At 53.6% G+C, this 15,457-nt stretch overlaps 2 protein-coding genes across 4 annotated transcripts in view; both read right to left on the bottom strand.

The window, feature by feature from the left end:
- Window positions 1-146: 146 nt before the first annotated feature.
- NME4 (NME/NM23 nucleoside diphosphate kinase 4) lies at window positions 147-2,620 on the bottom strand. Its single transcript, XM_071761140.1, has 5 exons — window positions 2,461-2,620; window positions 1,057-1,187; window positions 867-968; window positions 526-638; window positions 147-453 (listed from the first exon to the last, which is right to left on the bottom strand). Exons 1-5 carry the CDS (start codon window positions 2,549-2,551, stop codon window positions 333-335), a joined length of 558 nt encoding a protein of 185 aa, XP_071617241.1. The 5' UTR covers window positions 2,552-2,620; the 3' UTR covers window positions 147-332.
- A 3,033-nt stretch (window positions 2,621-5,653) lies between these two features.
- The window catches only part of XPO6 (exportin 6), a 46,767-nt gene continuing 36,963 nt past the window's right edge, over window positions 5,654-15,457 (bottom strand). For all 3 annotated transcript variants that reach the window (XM_071761082.1, XM_071761083.1, XM_071761084.1), the window contains 11 exons: window positions 15,274-15,366; window positions 13,835-13,979; window positions 12,950-13,096; window positions 12,053-12,242; window positions 11,691-11,846; window positions 10,340-10,454; window positions 9,682-9,853; window positions 9,115-9,276; window positions 8,761-8,859; window positions 7,640-7,870; window positions 5,654-6,423 (listed from right to left, as the gene is read on the bottom strand). In XM_071761082.1, the coding sequence (XP_071617183.1) occupies window positions 6,322-6,423; window positions 7,640-7,870; window positions 8,761-8,859; window positions 9,115-9,276; window positions 9,682-9,853; window positions 10,340-10,454; window positions 11,691-11,846; window positions 12,053-12,242; window positions 12,950-13,096; window positions 13,835-13,979; window positions 15,274-15,366 (1,612 nt within the window). In that variant the 3' untranslated portion in view covers window positions 5,654-6,321. The remainder of the gene's footprint in view (window positions 6,424-7,639; window positions 7,871-8,760; window positions 8,860-9,114; window positions 9,277-9,681; window positions 9,854-10,339; window positions 10,455-11,690; window positions 11,847-12,052; window positions 12,243-12,949; window positions 13,097-13,834; window positions 13,980-15,273; window positions 15,367-15,457) is intronic.

Here is a 15,457-nt window from a genome sequence, read left to right as displayed (position 1 = left end):
CCAGTAGTGTCCAGTGCCCCTCAGGGACATCCCAGCGCCTCTCACAGTTGACCAGTATTGCCCCAGTGCAAGCCCAGTGCTTCCCAGTACAGCCCCCATGCACCGTGGGGACATCCCAGTGTCTCACAGAGATTCCCAGTACCATGTTGTGATCACCAGGAACATTCCAGTGTTTCCCAGTGCTCCCCATGGACATCCCAGTGCCCTCCCAGTGCCCCCAGGGGACATCCCAGTGCCCTCCCACAGCCCCATGGAGCTTGCGGGTGGCACCCGAGGGCAGTGAGTGGCCCGAGGGGGAGGCCCTGGGGTTTATTGTGGGTCTGGGGGTCTCCTCAGGGTCCGTAGGTGAAATCCCGATCTCCGCTCTGCCAGGCCACCAGCTCGTTCCTCTGGAACCAGAACCCGATCTCCCTCTGGGCCGTCTCCACCGAGTCGCTGGCGTGGACCACGTTCCTGGGAGGGGACGGTGACAGTGAGGGTGACAATGGCCACGGGGGTCCCACCGCTGCCCCCCACCCCCCTCACCTGCTGACGTGCATGCTGAAGTCCCCTCGGATGGTGCCCGCGGATGCCTTGGCCGAGTCCGTGTCCCCCACCATGGCCCGCGTGGACCTCACCACGTTGTAGCCCTCCCACACCTGGGGGACAAGAGGACACTTGAGCAACCTCCCACCCCTCCCAAACTCACCCTAACCCCAACACCCCCATCCCATTCCATTCCATCCCATCCCATTCCATTCCATCCCAACCCCTCTATCCCGCCCCACCCTATGCCATCCCATCCCATCCTATCCCCTCTATCCCACCCCATTCCATCCCATCCCAACCCCTCTATCCCACCCCACCCCATCCCCCCATCCCCTCACCATGGCCACCACAGGCCCCGAGCTCATGTACTGCAGGAGGACAGGGTAGAAGGGTTTCTGCCGCAGGTGCTGGTAGTGCTTGTCCAGGAGCCCTTGGTCTGCCTGAGGGCAACGTGTAGTGACGGTGGGGACACCCAGATGGTGACCCCTCCCCTCCCCTGTGTGCCGGGGGGTCCCTGGGGATGGGTACCTGGAGCAGTTTCATGGCCACCAGCTTGAAGCCGCGGCGCTCGAAGCGTTGGATGACGCTGCCCACCAAGCGCCGCTGCACCGCATCCGGCTTCACCAGCACCAGGGTCTGCTCCTGCAGCTCCGGGGGGGCTGCGTGGGGACACAGGGGCCGGGGTCACCGCCAGGCAGGGGACACGGATGACCACCAACGACAGGCGGGGGTGGCAGGACCCCCGAGCTGCTCTCCTGGGGCACCAGAGGTTGCTGACCCCGTCCCCATCCCTGTCCCGTGCTGGGGCTGCGTCCCTCTGACCGAGCTGTGCCTCAGACTGGAAAGGTCCTAGGAGGGACCCGGGGACACTGCACAGCCCTGCTGGGTTCTGGGGACGTGTCCATGGCCAGGGAAACCCAACACGGGACAGGCTGGAGCTGGTTTCAGCCACGGGCACGGCACTACCCTATCCCACCGAAGGTCTCCAGGTGCCACCACCTCTGCCCGGCCTCGAGGACTCCCCAGGACACCAGCTCTGGCACAAGGGGGGTCCCTGGGTACAGCCCTGCTTTGGTGAAGAGGACAGTCAAGAACCATGGGGTGGCACTGCTGTGAGGGCACACAAGCACCCCAAGGGACAAGTACATCCCATCCACTGGAGGGACAGAGGGGACAGGAAAGAGATGGGGAGAGGGCACCTAACTGAGGCATTTGGCCACCAGTCCCGGGTTTCAGTCTGGGGCTGCCAGAGGGGACAGAGCAGGAGAAGTGACCCCACTATTTCTCCCCTCTTATCTGGGCACTGACAGACACCCTGGAGCTCCACCAGGCTCCCACCCTGTGCTCCCCAGGACAGCACAGGGGTCCCCCGGGGGACCTGGGCACCGAGAGGGGAGGGAACAATGAGGGTGGGATGGGGACAGGAACCCCGAGCAGCAGGACAAGCAGGGGACTGAGGACAGGATGGGGATGAGGACTTGGCCTCCATGGGCAGGATGAGAATGGGGACAGGGTCCTCTGGGACAGAATAGGGAAGGGGTTGAGGGCAGGACAGAGATAGGAACTGAGGACAGGATGGGGACTTGGTCTCCAGGAGCAGGACGAGGATGGGGACAGGGGGACCAGGAGCAGGACAAAGATTGGGAGTAGCTCCTCAGGAACAGGGTAGGGAAGGGGTTGAGGAGAACATGAAGCTGAAGTCTCCAGGGCAGGATGAGGACAGGGACAGGGTCCCCAGGGCAGCGTAGGGAAGGGGCTGAGGGGAGGACAGGGATGGGGACAGGGTCCCCAGGGTAGGATGAGGAGGGGGACAGGGTCCCTAGAGGCAGAATAGGGAAGGGTCTGAGAGCGGGACAGGGATAGGGACAGGGTCCCCCGGGACAGGACAGGGATGGGGACAGGGTCCCGGGGCAGGCAGGGGCCGTGTCTCACCGGAGCCGTAGCAGCGGGGCCCGGGGGGGCAGCTCAGCCCCGGCTGCCCCCTCAGCAGGCTCCGGGCCAGGCAGCGCCCCAGGGAGCCCATGGCGGGACCGGCGGGTCCGACCTGGCCGCAGCGGGGATCCGCCGCCCCGCAGAGGCTTTAAGGGGCCCGGCCGAGCCCGGGGACGGGTCAGATTTCCGTCCCTCCCCTTAAAGCAGCCGCTGGGACCGACCGGGAGGCCGAAGGGCCCGCACGGAGCATCCCGGGGCGGGAGAATCCTTCTGGCACGGAGCATCCCGGGGACGGAAGATCCTCACGGCACGGAGCATCCCAGGACGGGAGAATCCTTCTGGGACGGAGCATCCCGGGATGGGGCAGCAGCATCCACCCGAGAGGGAGCATCCCTGTAGGGGCAGCAGGGACATGAGCATCCCGGGCAGAAGAATCCTCCCGACTTGGAGCACCCCAGGTATGGAGCATCCTCCCAGTCCAAACTATCTCACCATGGGACACATCAACTCAGAACAGCCCAAGTATGGAGCATCTCACCCTGGGACACCTCTCCTTGCACAGAGTGAGCCCTTCCCGGGGGGTCAGAGCCTGCACCCAGACCCCGGCCTGACCCAGGAAGAACGAGGGGCCCGGACCCTGTCAGAAACCCCAGACCAGCATCATGCTTTGTCCCTGATGGTCCAGGCAAAGTGAGAACAGCAGCTGAGCCCCTGGCCAGGAGGGCAGGATGCTGCTCTGCACAGCCTGGCTCCAAGTCAAGATTTCCTTAAGGTTGAATTAAAGTGGGGGGTGGGAGCTTTGCCTGCTCCCCCCCCCAGGCAGGTGTATGAGGCCTCAGGATTCCCCATCCCAGCCCCTGTGGTGAGAAATCCCTCATCCTGGAGCTTCCCACCCATCCCAAACTCCCAGGACACCTCATGGGACAGCAGCTTGACACAAACGTTGCTATTAAAATATTTACAAGTTCATGGAAAATCCTGGTCACTTGGGGTTTGTCCTCTGAACCCGTGAGAATTGGAAGGGGTTGGGGGGGTCCCCATCTGTAGGTGGCAATGGGGGTGCTGTCAGGACAGACTTGAACCTGAGTCCAAGGTGCATTTGGCTCCTTCCTTGTTTCTTTCCTGGCTCCTGAAGGTGCAGGGAGTGGTGGGGGGCACAGCCTGGGGGGGTCCCTGGGGGCTCCTGGCTGCAGGAACCCCCTCTGTGTGGCCTCTCCATGGGCAGGGAGAGCACCAGCTCTGTCCCACCAACACTTCCCTGCCCAGAAACTGGTGTCACCCACCCAAAAGAGGGGCTGGGAGAGGCAGAGAGGTCCCTCTGATGCTGCACGGGGAGGGGATGGTTCAGAGGAAGGGGTTTCTCTGGGGAAGATTCACCCAGGCAGACCCGGGCCCCCCAAGTGCCCTGGGGTCATTGTCTGCTCACCCTCCAGGGGTGGCTCCAGGCTTTGGGTGACAAGGGACAAAAGGCTTTTAGGAGGAGGGGTGGCAGGTCCCAAGCTGGGCTCTGGCCACCTGACAGCTGCTGCCCTTGACCAAGGGAACAACAAGCCCTGTCCCCTCCTCTGTCAACCAGACCAAAGCAAACCAAATGTTTTGCAAGACCCAGAGGCAGGAGGGTGCTGGGACCACAGCCGGTGACAGAACTGAAGGGAGCCACAGCCAGGGTGCTCTGGGGAGCATCCCAAGCCCCCCAGCTGTGGTTTGGAGCAGGGCAGAGGGTTATGTGGCAGCTCAGGAGGACAGAGAAGCTCTGTGGACAGGTTTGGACCCTGCACCTTGTTGTGACTCACCAGGAAACACAAGGACTCCAAGTGACACCGAGGTGCTGCTGTGCCCCTCGAGCTCCTGGTGCAGGGTCTGGCTGGCAGGAGCCCTCAGGGGGGGTCAGAGCTCTGCAGGTTGGTCTCAGATCATCACTCCCCTTCCCCCTGCTCTGCACACATCCATGGGTCACTGCCCTGGGTACCTGGGGAGGCATCTCCTTGACAGGCTGGGCTCTGGTTCACCTCAAGTGGCTTATTGCAGGGTCCAAACAGCTCCAAACATCAAACTGGGCCCAGTCCAGGCTGGATGCCAGGCTCTGTCAGCACACAGGTTATCCAAACAGCAGATGAAATCTCCAAACAGCAAACACGTGCATCACAGGGTGTTTTGCACAAAACTGCAACCAAAGGAGCCATGGAGCAAATGCTCCTGCACTCCTGGTGCCTCCCAGCTGCCCATGCTCAGACATCCCACTCAGTCCCATGTCCACAGACACTGATGGGAGAACATCTCCAGCCTTTGCAATGAATGACTGGTCCTGTTCCCACCACACAGACCTTACTGCAGCTGCCTTTGTAACCAGAGAATTCGGAGTGATTTCAGGCTCTACACCAGGTACCTGATTTAGAGACTTCTGGGGAAAGAGAAAAAAATCCATGACCAGAGACTCACAAGCTCCAGAAAACCTCATCCTGTCTGACCAGGGACTGGGATTTTAACCTTCTGTCACTGTCAGGTTATTCTGGCCTTCAGCTTAGCTCTCCTGTGATACAGCCCTGTGAATATCAGATGTTTTTCCTGCCTCTGGATCACTTTGGACAACACTCTGCTGGAGGGAATGACCTGATCAGCACCAGGGGTAACAAAGCCCCAGGGAAGACCCAAGAGATAAAGCAGCCAGCACTGATCTGCATCCTCTTCATGTTTAGGTGGAACTTGCTATGTTCAAGTTTCTGTGCCCGTTACCTCTTGTCCTGTCCCCTGGGCACCACTGAAAAAAGACTGACCCTATCCTGTGACACCTACCCTTTTTTATAAGCCTTGGTAAGATCCCACCTCAGTCTTCTCCAGACTAAAAGGACTCAAGTCCCTCAGCCTCTCTCTCCTCATAACTTCCCTACTCTCCTCCTAGTCCCCTGATCACCTTTGTAAGCCCTTTGCTGTCCCCTCTCCAGCACCTCCCTGTCCCTCTCAAGCTAGGGAGCCCAGTGCTGGACAAAGTTCTCCAGAACCTCCCTCCACCTACCTGCTGCCCACACTCTTCTTGATGCACCCCAAGATGCTATTGGCTTTCTTGACCACAAGGACACACTGCTGGCCCCTGGCCCTCCTGTTGCCCCTGGGTGCAGTGCAGGCTCCTGGGCAGGTTGCAGATGGCTGCCTGACAGACAGGCCTGCCAAGAAACTAAACCAGATTACCAGCTCGTTATTTAAAACAACAAAGTAAGCACTTTATTTCCATTAAGCATGTTGTTTTAGTATCACAATGGAATGATGAGAAAACGTTTAAAAAAAAAAAAAACCCAAAAAAGTCTCTAAAACCCCACCAAGAGCAGGGAGGTTTTTTTTTTCAAGGCAATTTAAAACCAAAGGGAGTGACAGAAGTGCCAAAAGAGTCCCAACATCAGGAGACTCCTCCTCTGAGAGCTGGGCAGGGGCAGGAAGGTGGAATGACACGAAGGTTTGAATGTCTGAAGTAGGTCTTTGGCGCTTCTGAGGTGTGGGGAGGGTCCATGGCCTTCAGCAACTCCACAGAAATCCTCTGGACACACGAAGTGCGGTGGTGGTGGTGGAACAAAACCCCAGCAGCCAGGACTTCCCTTGGAGCTGAGATGCCCGGGGGGTTGGGCGTTAAGACACATCCTGCAGACAGTGCTGACTCCAGCTGGGGGGCTTTGGGCTGGGAAGGGAGAGGAGGGGAGGGGGGGGAATAAAAAAATCCAACCAAAAAGGAAGCGTGGTGGTGCGTGAGTCCAAGGTGTCCCCGTGAGCAAGACACAGGGTCCTGCACAACCAGGGAGGAGAGAAGGTGGTGGCAAAAGGAGACATGGATCCGTTCCCTACAGTGATCAAAAGAGGAGTCCAGTGCAGTAACTATAGTTTCACAGTTCCAGGGGGCAAACTGTCATTGCAGAGTCTGTAGTAACGCAGGTCATTCACCAGCCTGTGCACATTCTGGGTAAACGATGGCAGGTCCTGCAAAAGATCAAACACCACACGTTGTACTGCAAACAGAGGAATCCCACAGGTGGGGGCTGGGGGTGGGAAGGAACCAAGAGAGCCCAACACCCACGTCAGTTTTGACACAGATCCTGTCTGAGCCCAGGACATTGGAGTTTCTGCTGTCCAAGTCCCAGCAGCAGAGGTGGCTCCAGAACTGATGACACAGAGCCACACAGAGAATTGCCATGGTTGGAAAAGACCTCTAAAAATCACTGCATACATCCACCAAGTCCTCACAAAATAAATAAAAATTTAAAAAGTCACTATGCCCACCAGAGCATGCCCTGAAGGGCCTCATCTACACAATTTTAAATCCCTCCAGGGATGGTGACACCACCACCTCCCTGGGCAGCCTCTGACCACTCGTTCACTGAAGAAATTCTTCCTCAGATTTAACCTGAACCTCCTCTGGTGCAATTTCAGCTCATTTCCTCTGGTCCTGTCATTATTCACTGGGGAGAAGAGGCCAACCCCCACCTTCCTAAGACCAGGAAGCTGTAGAGAGCAGTGAGGTCTCCCCCTCAGCCTCCTCTTCTCCAAACTGAACAATCCCAGTTCCGTCCCTTGGGGAGAACTGGGCCAGGTTCACAGCACCATCTCCTGGACTCACAGGTAGGTGCAACACCAGTGGTCACACTCAGCCACCTGCAGCACCAACTGCTCACTGCATGCTGCCAGGCTGCTGGGTGCCACCTTCCCCATCACACGGGATGTTCCTATCATCCCCCCAAGGCTCTCTCCCCTCCACCCCCAAGGGGAAAGGAAGGACTGAAGGGCCCAGGAAGCCTCAGCAGATGAAAAGCAGGACCTGCTGCACTGTTGTGATGGTGCAGGGGGAGGTTCACAAGGGGTTTGAGAGAGCTGTGAGCCACAGCAGCTGCTCTGCTGTCTCCATGGTAACCCTCAAACATCTGGACAGCAGCTGGAGCAGGATTTTGGCAAGTATCTGAGTGTCCCCCTTTAGAAAATGTCAGTCTACCCTTATGAAAACTTCCTCCAGGAAACATTATTCCCTAATTCCCACAGCATTGAGCAGTCTGAGAAATGAGATGGCAGTTCTGCCACCAAAGGGGGCAAACCCTTGGGTTTTGGAACAGAAAGGGTCTTGCCTCAAACCACCACCCTGAGCAGCTCAGCCCCTGCAGCACACCCTGGGAGCACCATCCCTCCCTGCTGCTGCAGTTCTTACCCGGTCCATTTTGAAGTTCCTTCCCAGCACATTTTTCTGGTTGGAGTCCACACCATCACAGCTGGCCAGGAACTCGGGGAGAAAGGCTGAGTAAAAGCCATCAAAGTCCACTGAGGCCATATTGTAGGTGGCAATGCCAATCTCCTCCTGCAGCAGGTCGTGTGACTTGTGGACAAGCACCTGAAGTAGCACATTGACAAACTGGAACAGCATAGTGGTCCTGAAGATCTTCTGCACAGTGAGAGAAGCAGAGGGTCAGGGAGCTCCAGAGCTCAGCACTGGAGGAGGACACAGTCCTGGAGGGAGTGAGGATGGCTGCACAGGGCCCCTGCAACACCACAACCTTCTGAGCTATCTGCAGGCTCTTGGAAGGACAGAAATCACTTTCTGATCTACAAATGGCTACAACCAACTAGATTAATATCAGCTGGAAAGTTAAGGGTGAGCCTGGCCACACTTACCTCAAACATCTGACCCAAGTTTTAAGCATTTAAGTGAAGAGCATCAAGTCCCATTCCATCTCCAGCCAGTTTCAGCCCTGCATAAAGCTCCTGAAAGCCAGGGAGTCTGCAGCAGGCAGCTGGTAAAGTGATGGGCTGGCCTGCAGCTGCCACCACAGATGGGAACCTGGAAGCTCTGCTTTCACAGGCTAACCAGAAGGCCAAGACCCCAGATTCCAGCTCTAATCCTTCATGACAGCAATTAACAAGTCTAAATTAGAGGGTCTGGAGGATGGGTCCTACACAACAGTGATGCACAACGACCTGGCAGTGACCAGCTAAGTAATATTCCCTGTGGCTGGCCAGATGAGAACAGACTGATGATCCCCATTTTTGCTTCCTCAGACAAACTGTGCTGTCACTGTGCATGTTCTCTGCTTTCCCTCCTTGTCACAGGAGGGGACACCTCAAGGCTTTGACTGACTGGAGTTGGGATCCCTCCTGCAGCAGTACCAGAGAGGTGGCAACGTCCCTCTGCCCATCAGGATCACAGCAACCAAAGGCTGTGGCATAAAAGCCTCCAAATCCTGACCTTCTGAGCTGTCTGCACCAAGCCTCAGCAGAGCACCCACCCCTTCCCAAGCACAGAGTGACCAGTGACAGTGGTCAGCCAGGACCCACCTTGTGGTACAGCTTCTGCTTGGTGTTCAGTGTCTCCAAGTAGAAGAGATTCTGCTTGAACAGATGAATGTCAGGCTGCAGGAAGGATTGGCCAAATGCCTACAAACAAAGAATGGATATCACGTCACAGGGAGCAGCAGAGCTGCCAGGCAGAACATTTTCACCCCAACACAGAACAAACCCCTGGGAGCTCCTGCTGCTTCTCAGCACAAACTAATAAGGGAAGCAGTGAAGTCAACCGTGCTGCTGCCAGGCCAAGGGGAATGAAGATATTTTAGTGGAAACATTTTTCACACAAGGAGCCTGCACTCCATCACAGGAAGTGCTGGGCAGCTGTGGGAGCAGCTGAGTTACCTGCATGATGGCACTGAACTGTGCCTCGTTCTCCATCTGCTCCTCTGCTGCTCCTCTCTGGACACTTGCCAGCACACTGGATTTGAAGAAGTACCGCCAGTTGTGGTGGAGGACCCGGAAAAGCAGCTCAAACAGCTCTGCTTTCACATCAGGAGAGGAGCGCTGGCAGCGAAGGGCAACACACAACTCAAAGCAGGCTCCTGTGCTGGGATCCCCCTCATCCCCTCCATAGCTGCCCAGGGCTGAGCTTTGCAGCCCAAATCCCAAAGCATCCAAGTGTTTCTTCCTGAGGAAGGCATCAAACCCAGCACCTGCTGGATTGTGCTAAGAACACACCAACAAGTTTGGAGCTTTACCTCCTCCTTTGAGCACGTTTGTAACTCCACCCTCTCACCATTCCCCCCAGATTCCACTGCTTACATTGCCCACTGCCCACTCACCCAGTTTTCCCTGGCCAGGGACTGATGTTTCCAGCTCTTAGGAGGTGAAGCTTAATTTCCCCCACCCAGTGATGCCTTCCCCTTCCTGTCCCCCCCTCCTCCCTGCACCCCTATGAGAGCACCCTACCTCAGCAATGATGGGGTAGACCTGCTCCATGCACAGGGAGATGACACTGGGGAGAAAAGGCTTGAATACTTGGCCTGGCTCTTGTACCACCACTTGAAGGATTTTCAGGAATTTTTCCACCACCCGACAGCCAGTGCTGCCCTCGTGGAGAATGCTCTCTGCCAACTGCTCCCTAGGACAAAACCCAAGTCATTGCAGAGCAACCTCCACAGAGATCTGCATCTAAAGGGAAGCAGGCAGTGCCTCTGGACTTGCCCAACTAAAACAGACCGAGTACATTAAGCCACAGATGAGAGTTAAGGTTTGATAGACTTCCTTTCCCACTAAAAGCCTGAGAGATTGGTGGGGTGTCCTCAGACCTTGGGTAGGAGCTAACAGGCAATGTGAGACTCCAGTTCAGCCCTGTACACTCCCAAAAAGCTCTCTCAAAAGAGAGCTGAAACTGCAACACAGCCTGTGGGACTGATGTGCTTGGGCTGCACGACTTCAGACCTGGAAGCATTTTTCCTTAGATTTAGCCCTAGGACATGAAAAAACTCTGGACACAAAGAGCTTGGAAACAGTACACTCTTTAGGAGCAGAGATCCGTTGTGTGAGCAGTTTACAGAGATAACACATCCTGAGGGATAAGAAAGAAGTGACCAACATGGGGCAATACCTGGTGAACATGTTTAGGAAGGTCTGTATGATCTGCTCAGTGAAAAGCACTCCCATCTGCACCCTTAGTCCTTGAAACAGAGTGAGGAAGAAGCTCAGCATCTCATCGGTCACATCTAAAGTCAGAAGAGGAAAGCAAAAAGAAACTGTTAAGGTTAATTTCAAATTCATCACTAAGTCTTTTATGTGATACTTGCTCCTTCTGTACAGGGCACCCCATTTACTCGTGGAAATTTAGCAACAGATTGGCATTAGAAAATGGATGCAACAGCCAGTACTACAGGGCTCAAAGATTCATGTTCATCCAGTTCTGAAAACACCAGAAATGAGAAGCACAACCAGCACCAAACATCTTGGAACAAACAGGACACAATCAGCAAGGCCCTCAGTCTGGTCTGCCTACCCAGAGGGCTTGGAGAAAGCTCTGGCCACAGTCTGGGCTCATCTCCAGTTGCTCCTACAGGGTTAACAGGAAACAAGGAAATCCAAAACAGCTTGGAATGGCCAGGAGACAGAACCCAGCTTCTTTTTTTTTTTTATTATTATTATTATTTTTGGCAGGAACTGAAAATACCCTGCTAGCTTCAGAAGTCATCTTCAGCGCGTGGTTACGCAGTCATCACCACAGCAAATTCCTCATCAGCCCAAACACAACAAACAAGGTTAAGATGAGAGGCTGTGCAGCTTCATACAGCCTTCCACAGCCAAGAAAAAGCAACAGCAGGAGGCTGCCAGCCTGAAGGCAACACTTCCCTGGAGTCACAGCATCAGCTTGCTATCTTGGATCCTCTCTGCATCTCAGCTTTGTTTTGTCTCCCTGCTTCCCTGAAAAAAATCCCACCTAGCTCCAGAATGTCTCCTGGGACACCTTGCTCTTCATGAGAGGTGCTCCTGGGCATTCCAGCTACCCTGATGTGACACAAAATATAAGCTGCTGGCCACAAGATTGCCCAGCAACAGTCCTGGTTACATTTTGGGAGCCTTTCTTTTACAAAGGGGAAAAAACTCCACATCGTTTGACCTAATCTGATGACACTTTTGTCTTCAAGCTTCTGGAGAGCATGTAAAGGGCAAACACAGCCAGACAGGGTATTTTAAAGTTTTTTGTGTTCTCAGGATCAGCTCCATCCTTGGTTTCAGTGCTGAACACAACACAAGGCATCTCCATCTTCTGCAAGTGGGACAAACCTTCAGTGCCTGGATCCTGGGTGGGGGAGATGACCTTTTCCCAGCCAGAAGCAGAGACTCAGAAAGCCACACACTTCCCATGAACACCCCCACAATTCTATGCTGATGGACTCTGGATGGTCACAAATCTACTCACAGCACCAAAGCCTGTCCTGTGGTTATACCTGACTGATGAATGAAAGCTGGGAAGAGGGCTAGTGAGACCTGCACGGATTCTTGCAGAGACTGATAACAGATCTGGCGAGACTTGGTGGATTCTCCAGAGATACTTTCCACAATATCTTCTAAAACGCTGAGTGTCTGATGGATGATCACTTTGGCTGCAAAATAAAGAGAGGTGACACCTCCTGCATGCATTCGAGAGACTCCTCAGAGGCAAGAAAAATAAAGAAAACACAAACTGCTCCTTTCCTGCCCTCCCTATCCACACTAACTCCAGTTTCCCAGCTCAGTTATTAGACAGGCAGCTCAATGTTTGCAGTGCAGCTGCCAGGAGGCAGCACACCCCAACAAACTTGGTACTTACTGTCCTCCAGCTGCACTTTCCTCTGTGGCAAGATGGCATTGGATTTTAATTGGCGATATTCCCTCGTTAGGGCAGAAATGAGGCTGGCATGGTTGGTGGAACGAACCGCCCACTGCTGCTCGCTCTCGGGGAGATTTGGCCAGGGCAGCAGCAACACGTTTGACAAGGCTCTGCACACCAGCACCTGGGCCTGGAAAACAAGGAGTTTGTTCAGACAAAATTTGACGGTGACTGTAGTTTAGTTTTTGCTAAAGCACAACTCTAGAGTGAAGGGAAAAAATTAAGGCTGAGACCTCAGCAGTGCTCATGGAGGAAAGGGCTCAAGGGCTCAAAGGTGAGTGAGGAACAGAACTCCACCACCCAAGAGCTGGAGCCAGCTCCCAGCTCTCCCTGCAATGTTAAGTCTCTGTTCTTCATGTTCATAAAATGAAGATGATGCCACTTTCATGGCTCCTTGCCTGGTTGACATGCTAAGGTTCCATGCGTGTACAACAGCACCAGCACACAACACAGCCACTTCTGTAACAGAAATGCTGACTTGGGTGTGTGGAATAATTACAGAAGTTTCACAGGAAACTCCTCCTGCATGTCAACATCAGTGTCCCTGTACTGTGAAGATGATGCAGAACCAGGGACTGTGTCAGGCCTTATTCCTTTCTCACTTGCTAAGGAATGCAATTGTGGTTTTTCCTTATGCTGCTGCCTGAAATACATCATCACTGACAAGCTGTGCCACTGGCATCCCTGGATATCCCCAGCAGAGAGAACTGCTGCCCCTCGCTCCTTTTTTTTTTTTTTCAATGTTTATTTTTGAGGTTATACCTCACTGCAGTAAGAACTGAGGCCCAGATTCCCACGGACACCAAACCCACACCCTTGATGTTGAGGACCCATCACCTTGTCGGGCAGGCGCTGGGCAGAGGTGTCTGTGATCCTGTTGAACACCTTCTGCACTGCTGGGATGCTGATCAGGAACACAGGACGCACGGTGGTGGCCAGGGAGACCAGGAGGTGGCAGGCAGACAGCAGCAGCTTCTCCTGCACCTGGAAGAGAGAGGGTGGTCAGGCTGCCCAGACACACAGCCCTGCACACCCAAAGTCATCATGGCTGGAAAGGACCTTCAGGGTCATCAAGTCCAGCTCTCAGTCCTACACCACCCTGACCACTAAACCATCTCCTGATGTGCCACATCTGCCTGGGGTGTGAACACACAGCCACGTGCTGCAGCCCAGCCAGATGTCATGACCAGCTTCCTGCACAAGACACTTCCCAGTATTTATGTCACAGAATCACAGAATGGTGAGGGGGTTGGAAGTGACCTCTGAGGATCATCTGGTGCAAACCCCCTGCTAGAGCAGGACCTCCTAGAGCTGGTTTGAAAGGAATACATCCAGGAGGGTCTTGGATGTCTCCAGGGATGGGGACTCCACAACCTCCCTGGGCAATCCATTCCAGTGCTGTGTTACCTTCAGAGTAAAAAAGGTTTTGCTCATATTTAATTTAAATCTCTTGTGTGCCAGTTTGTGAATTTGCCAATCAGAGCACAGGTCTGATCCCTTCATAGCATGGAAGAGAGAAATTTCTCTGCTTTCAAGCCACTAGGCTGAATTTATAGGCCTGTGAGTTGCTTACTCTTGTACTGTGGTGCTCTCCAGCATCGTTCTTGGTCCAACCATCCATGGACCATCTGCTGTGGCTCTGTGCCAGACCCCAGCTCTCCCTGACTGATTCCCCCCTGCCCAACAGAGGGTTAACCCCCATCCCCAGCACTGCAGAGGTACCTTGGAGCTGATGAGGGGTGTGATGGCCTCCAGGGAGGTGGAGACGAGGGAGATGAACTGCTCCGGGTTCTGCCGGTGAACTTCACTGTAGAACTGTGCCAGCCAGTGAGCATAGGCCTGCAGAGCTGCCAGGGACTGTGCGTGGCTGAGGGGACACACCAGGGTCAGGCACCCACGGGGGACAAAAGCCACACGAGTGGGACAGGTTTTTTGTTGTTTTTTTTTTTTTTTTTTTCCCTGCACCCTGTACATTTAAGGCACATTTCAAGCTGTGCTGTATCCAAACTCACCCACTCAGCAATAGTATTAAGCCAAAGAATAAGAATAAGCTAAGGTCAAACTCTAATCATATCTCATGATTATACTTTGGGCATAGTGCCTTTTTAAGGGTGTTTTTGAGTCAGGACATTTCTTTGGAACCACACAGGCAGTGTCCTTCAGACATCTGACAGTGCACCTTTGCCAGGCTAGCTTTAGAAAAAAGATCACAAACTTCTTCAGGGATGTTGGACAGAGGAAAGGATGAAAACCCCCTTGCTAAGAGAAAAAAAATCTCACAAATTATTTTAAACCAGGAAAGGAAAGAGACTGCTAAAGGAAGATAAATGGCACAAATTTGGGGTGAGAGGCAGAAATCCAGGGACCTATATGATGAAATCTAGTGTAAGTTTTCCAGCCTTATATGAAATCACCAACTAGAACAAGCTCTTGCTGTTTTCAAAAGGAGAGCCTTAAACTCTGCTCACAAGACACTGTCAGGCAGCAGGTTTGTGCTACACAACATTAGGAATGGAAGGCCTCTAAAAGGCTGTCAGAGAGTGTTCTATTACCAGCAGCATCAAGATTTCACACTTAATGTCAGCTTCTGGATTAAAGGTATTTGTTTGTTGGCTTGCATAGCTGGAAGGCATTTGTTTGTCTTGAAAGGATATGGTTTGGTTCCTTGGCTAAAAGAAAACCACCTTTTAACTGAGCCATAGATCTGATTCTGGCAGCAAAAAAATCCATCAGCTGGAACAACATACTGACAGTGGATCTGTTTCTCAGGATACCACTATTGTAACACTTATTTTACCATTTAATTATCCTGTGGAAGAATGAAACTTTTACAGCCACTAATAACGGGCAGAATAATAGCTTGCTTTCACAGCCAGTGTAATAGGGCATTTTGACTTCTAATCACTATTTTTCTTTAAATAACCTCAGTCCATCAATTTGAGAAAACAGGGGTCCAAAAATCCCACCAACAGCCCTGACCTTCAGCAATTAAATGAAGGAGCCCTCCTGGTTAGCTCACAATCACTGCTGAGCTTGCACTTTGCAGAACATTGACCAAGAAAGTGGTTGGAGCCTCAAACTGAGGAGATGTCAGACTGCCTCTGTCCCCTGTGGGTGCCAAATTTGGGCACAACCACTTGGAGGGCACAGCTCATACTCACACATCAATGAGGTCAGGTTTCAGGACTGATGGTACTGCAGTCTCAATGTTGTACAGCTTTATCTGGGATCCATACAGTGTGACTTTTACCAACCTGGAAGCAAACACATCTCTGGTGGTAAAAAGGGACTGTCAGGTGGATATGCACACCTACAAATCCACAGGAGCATCTTAGCTGAATGCAG

Source organism: Heliangelus exortis, chromosome 17 (genome assembly GCF_036169615.1).
Source record: "Heliangelus exortis chromosome 17, bHelExo1.hap1, whole genome shotgun sequence".
In the NCBI taxonomy this organism is placed as follows: Eukaryota; Metazoa; Chordata; class Aves; order Apodiformes; family Trochilidae; genus Heliangelus; species Heliangelus exortis.
Note: the sequence above shows the minus strand (reverse complement) of the source record. Positions and strands in the feature narration are given on the sequence as shown.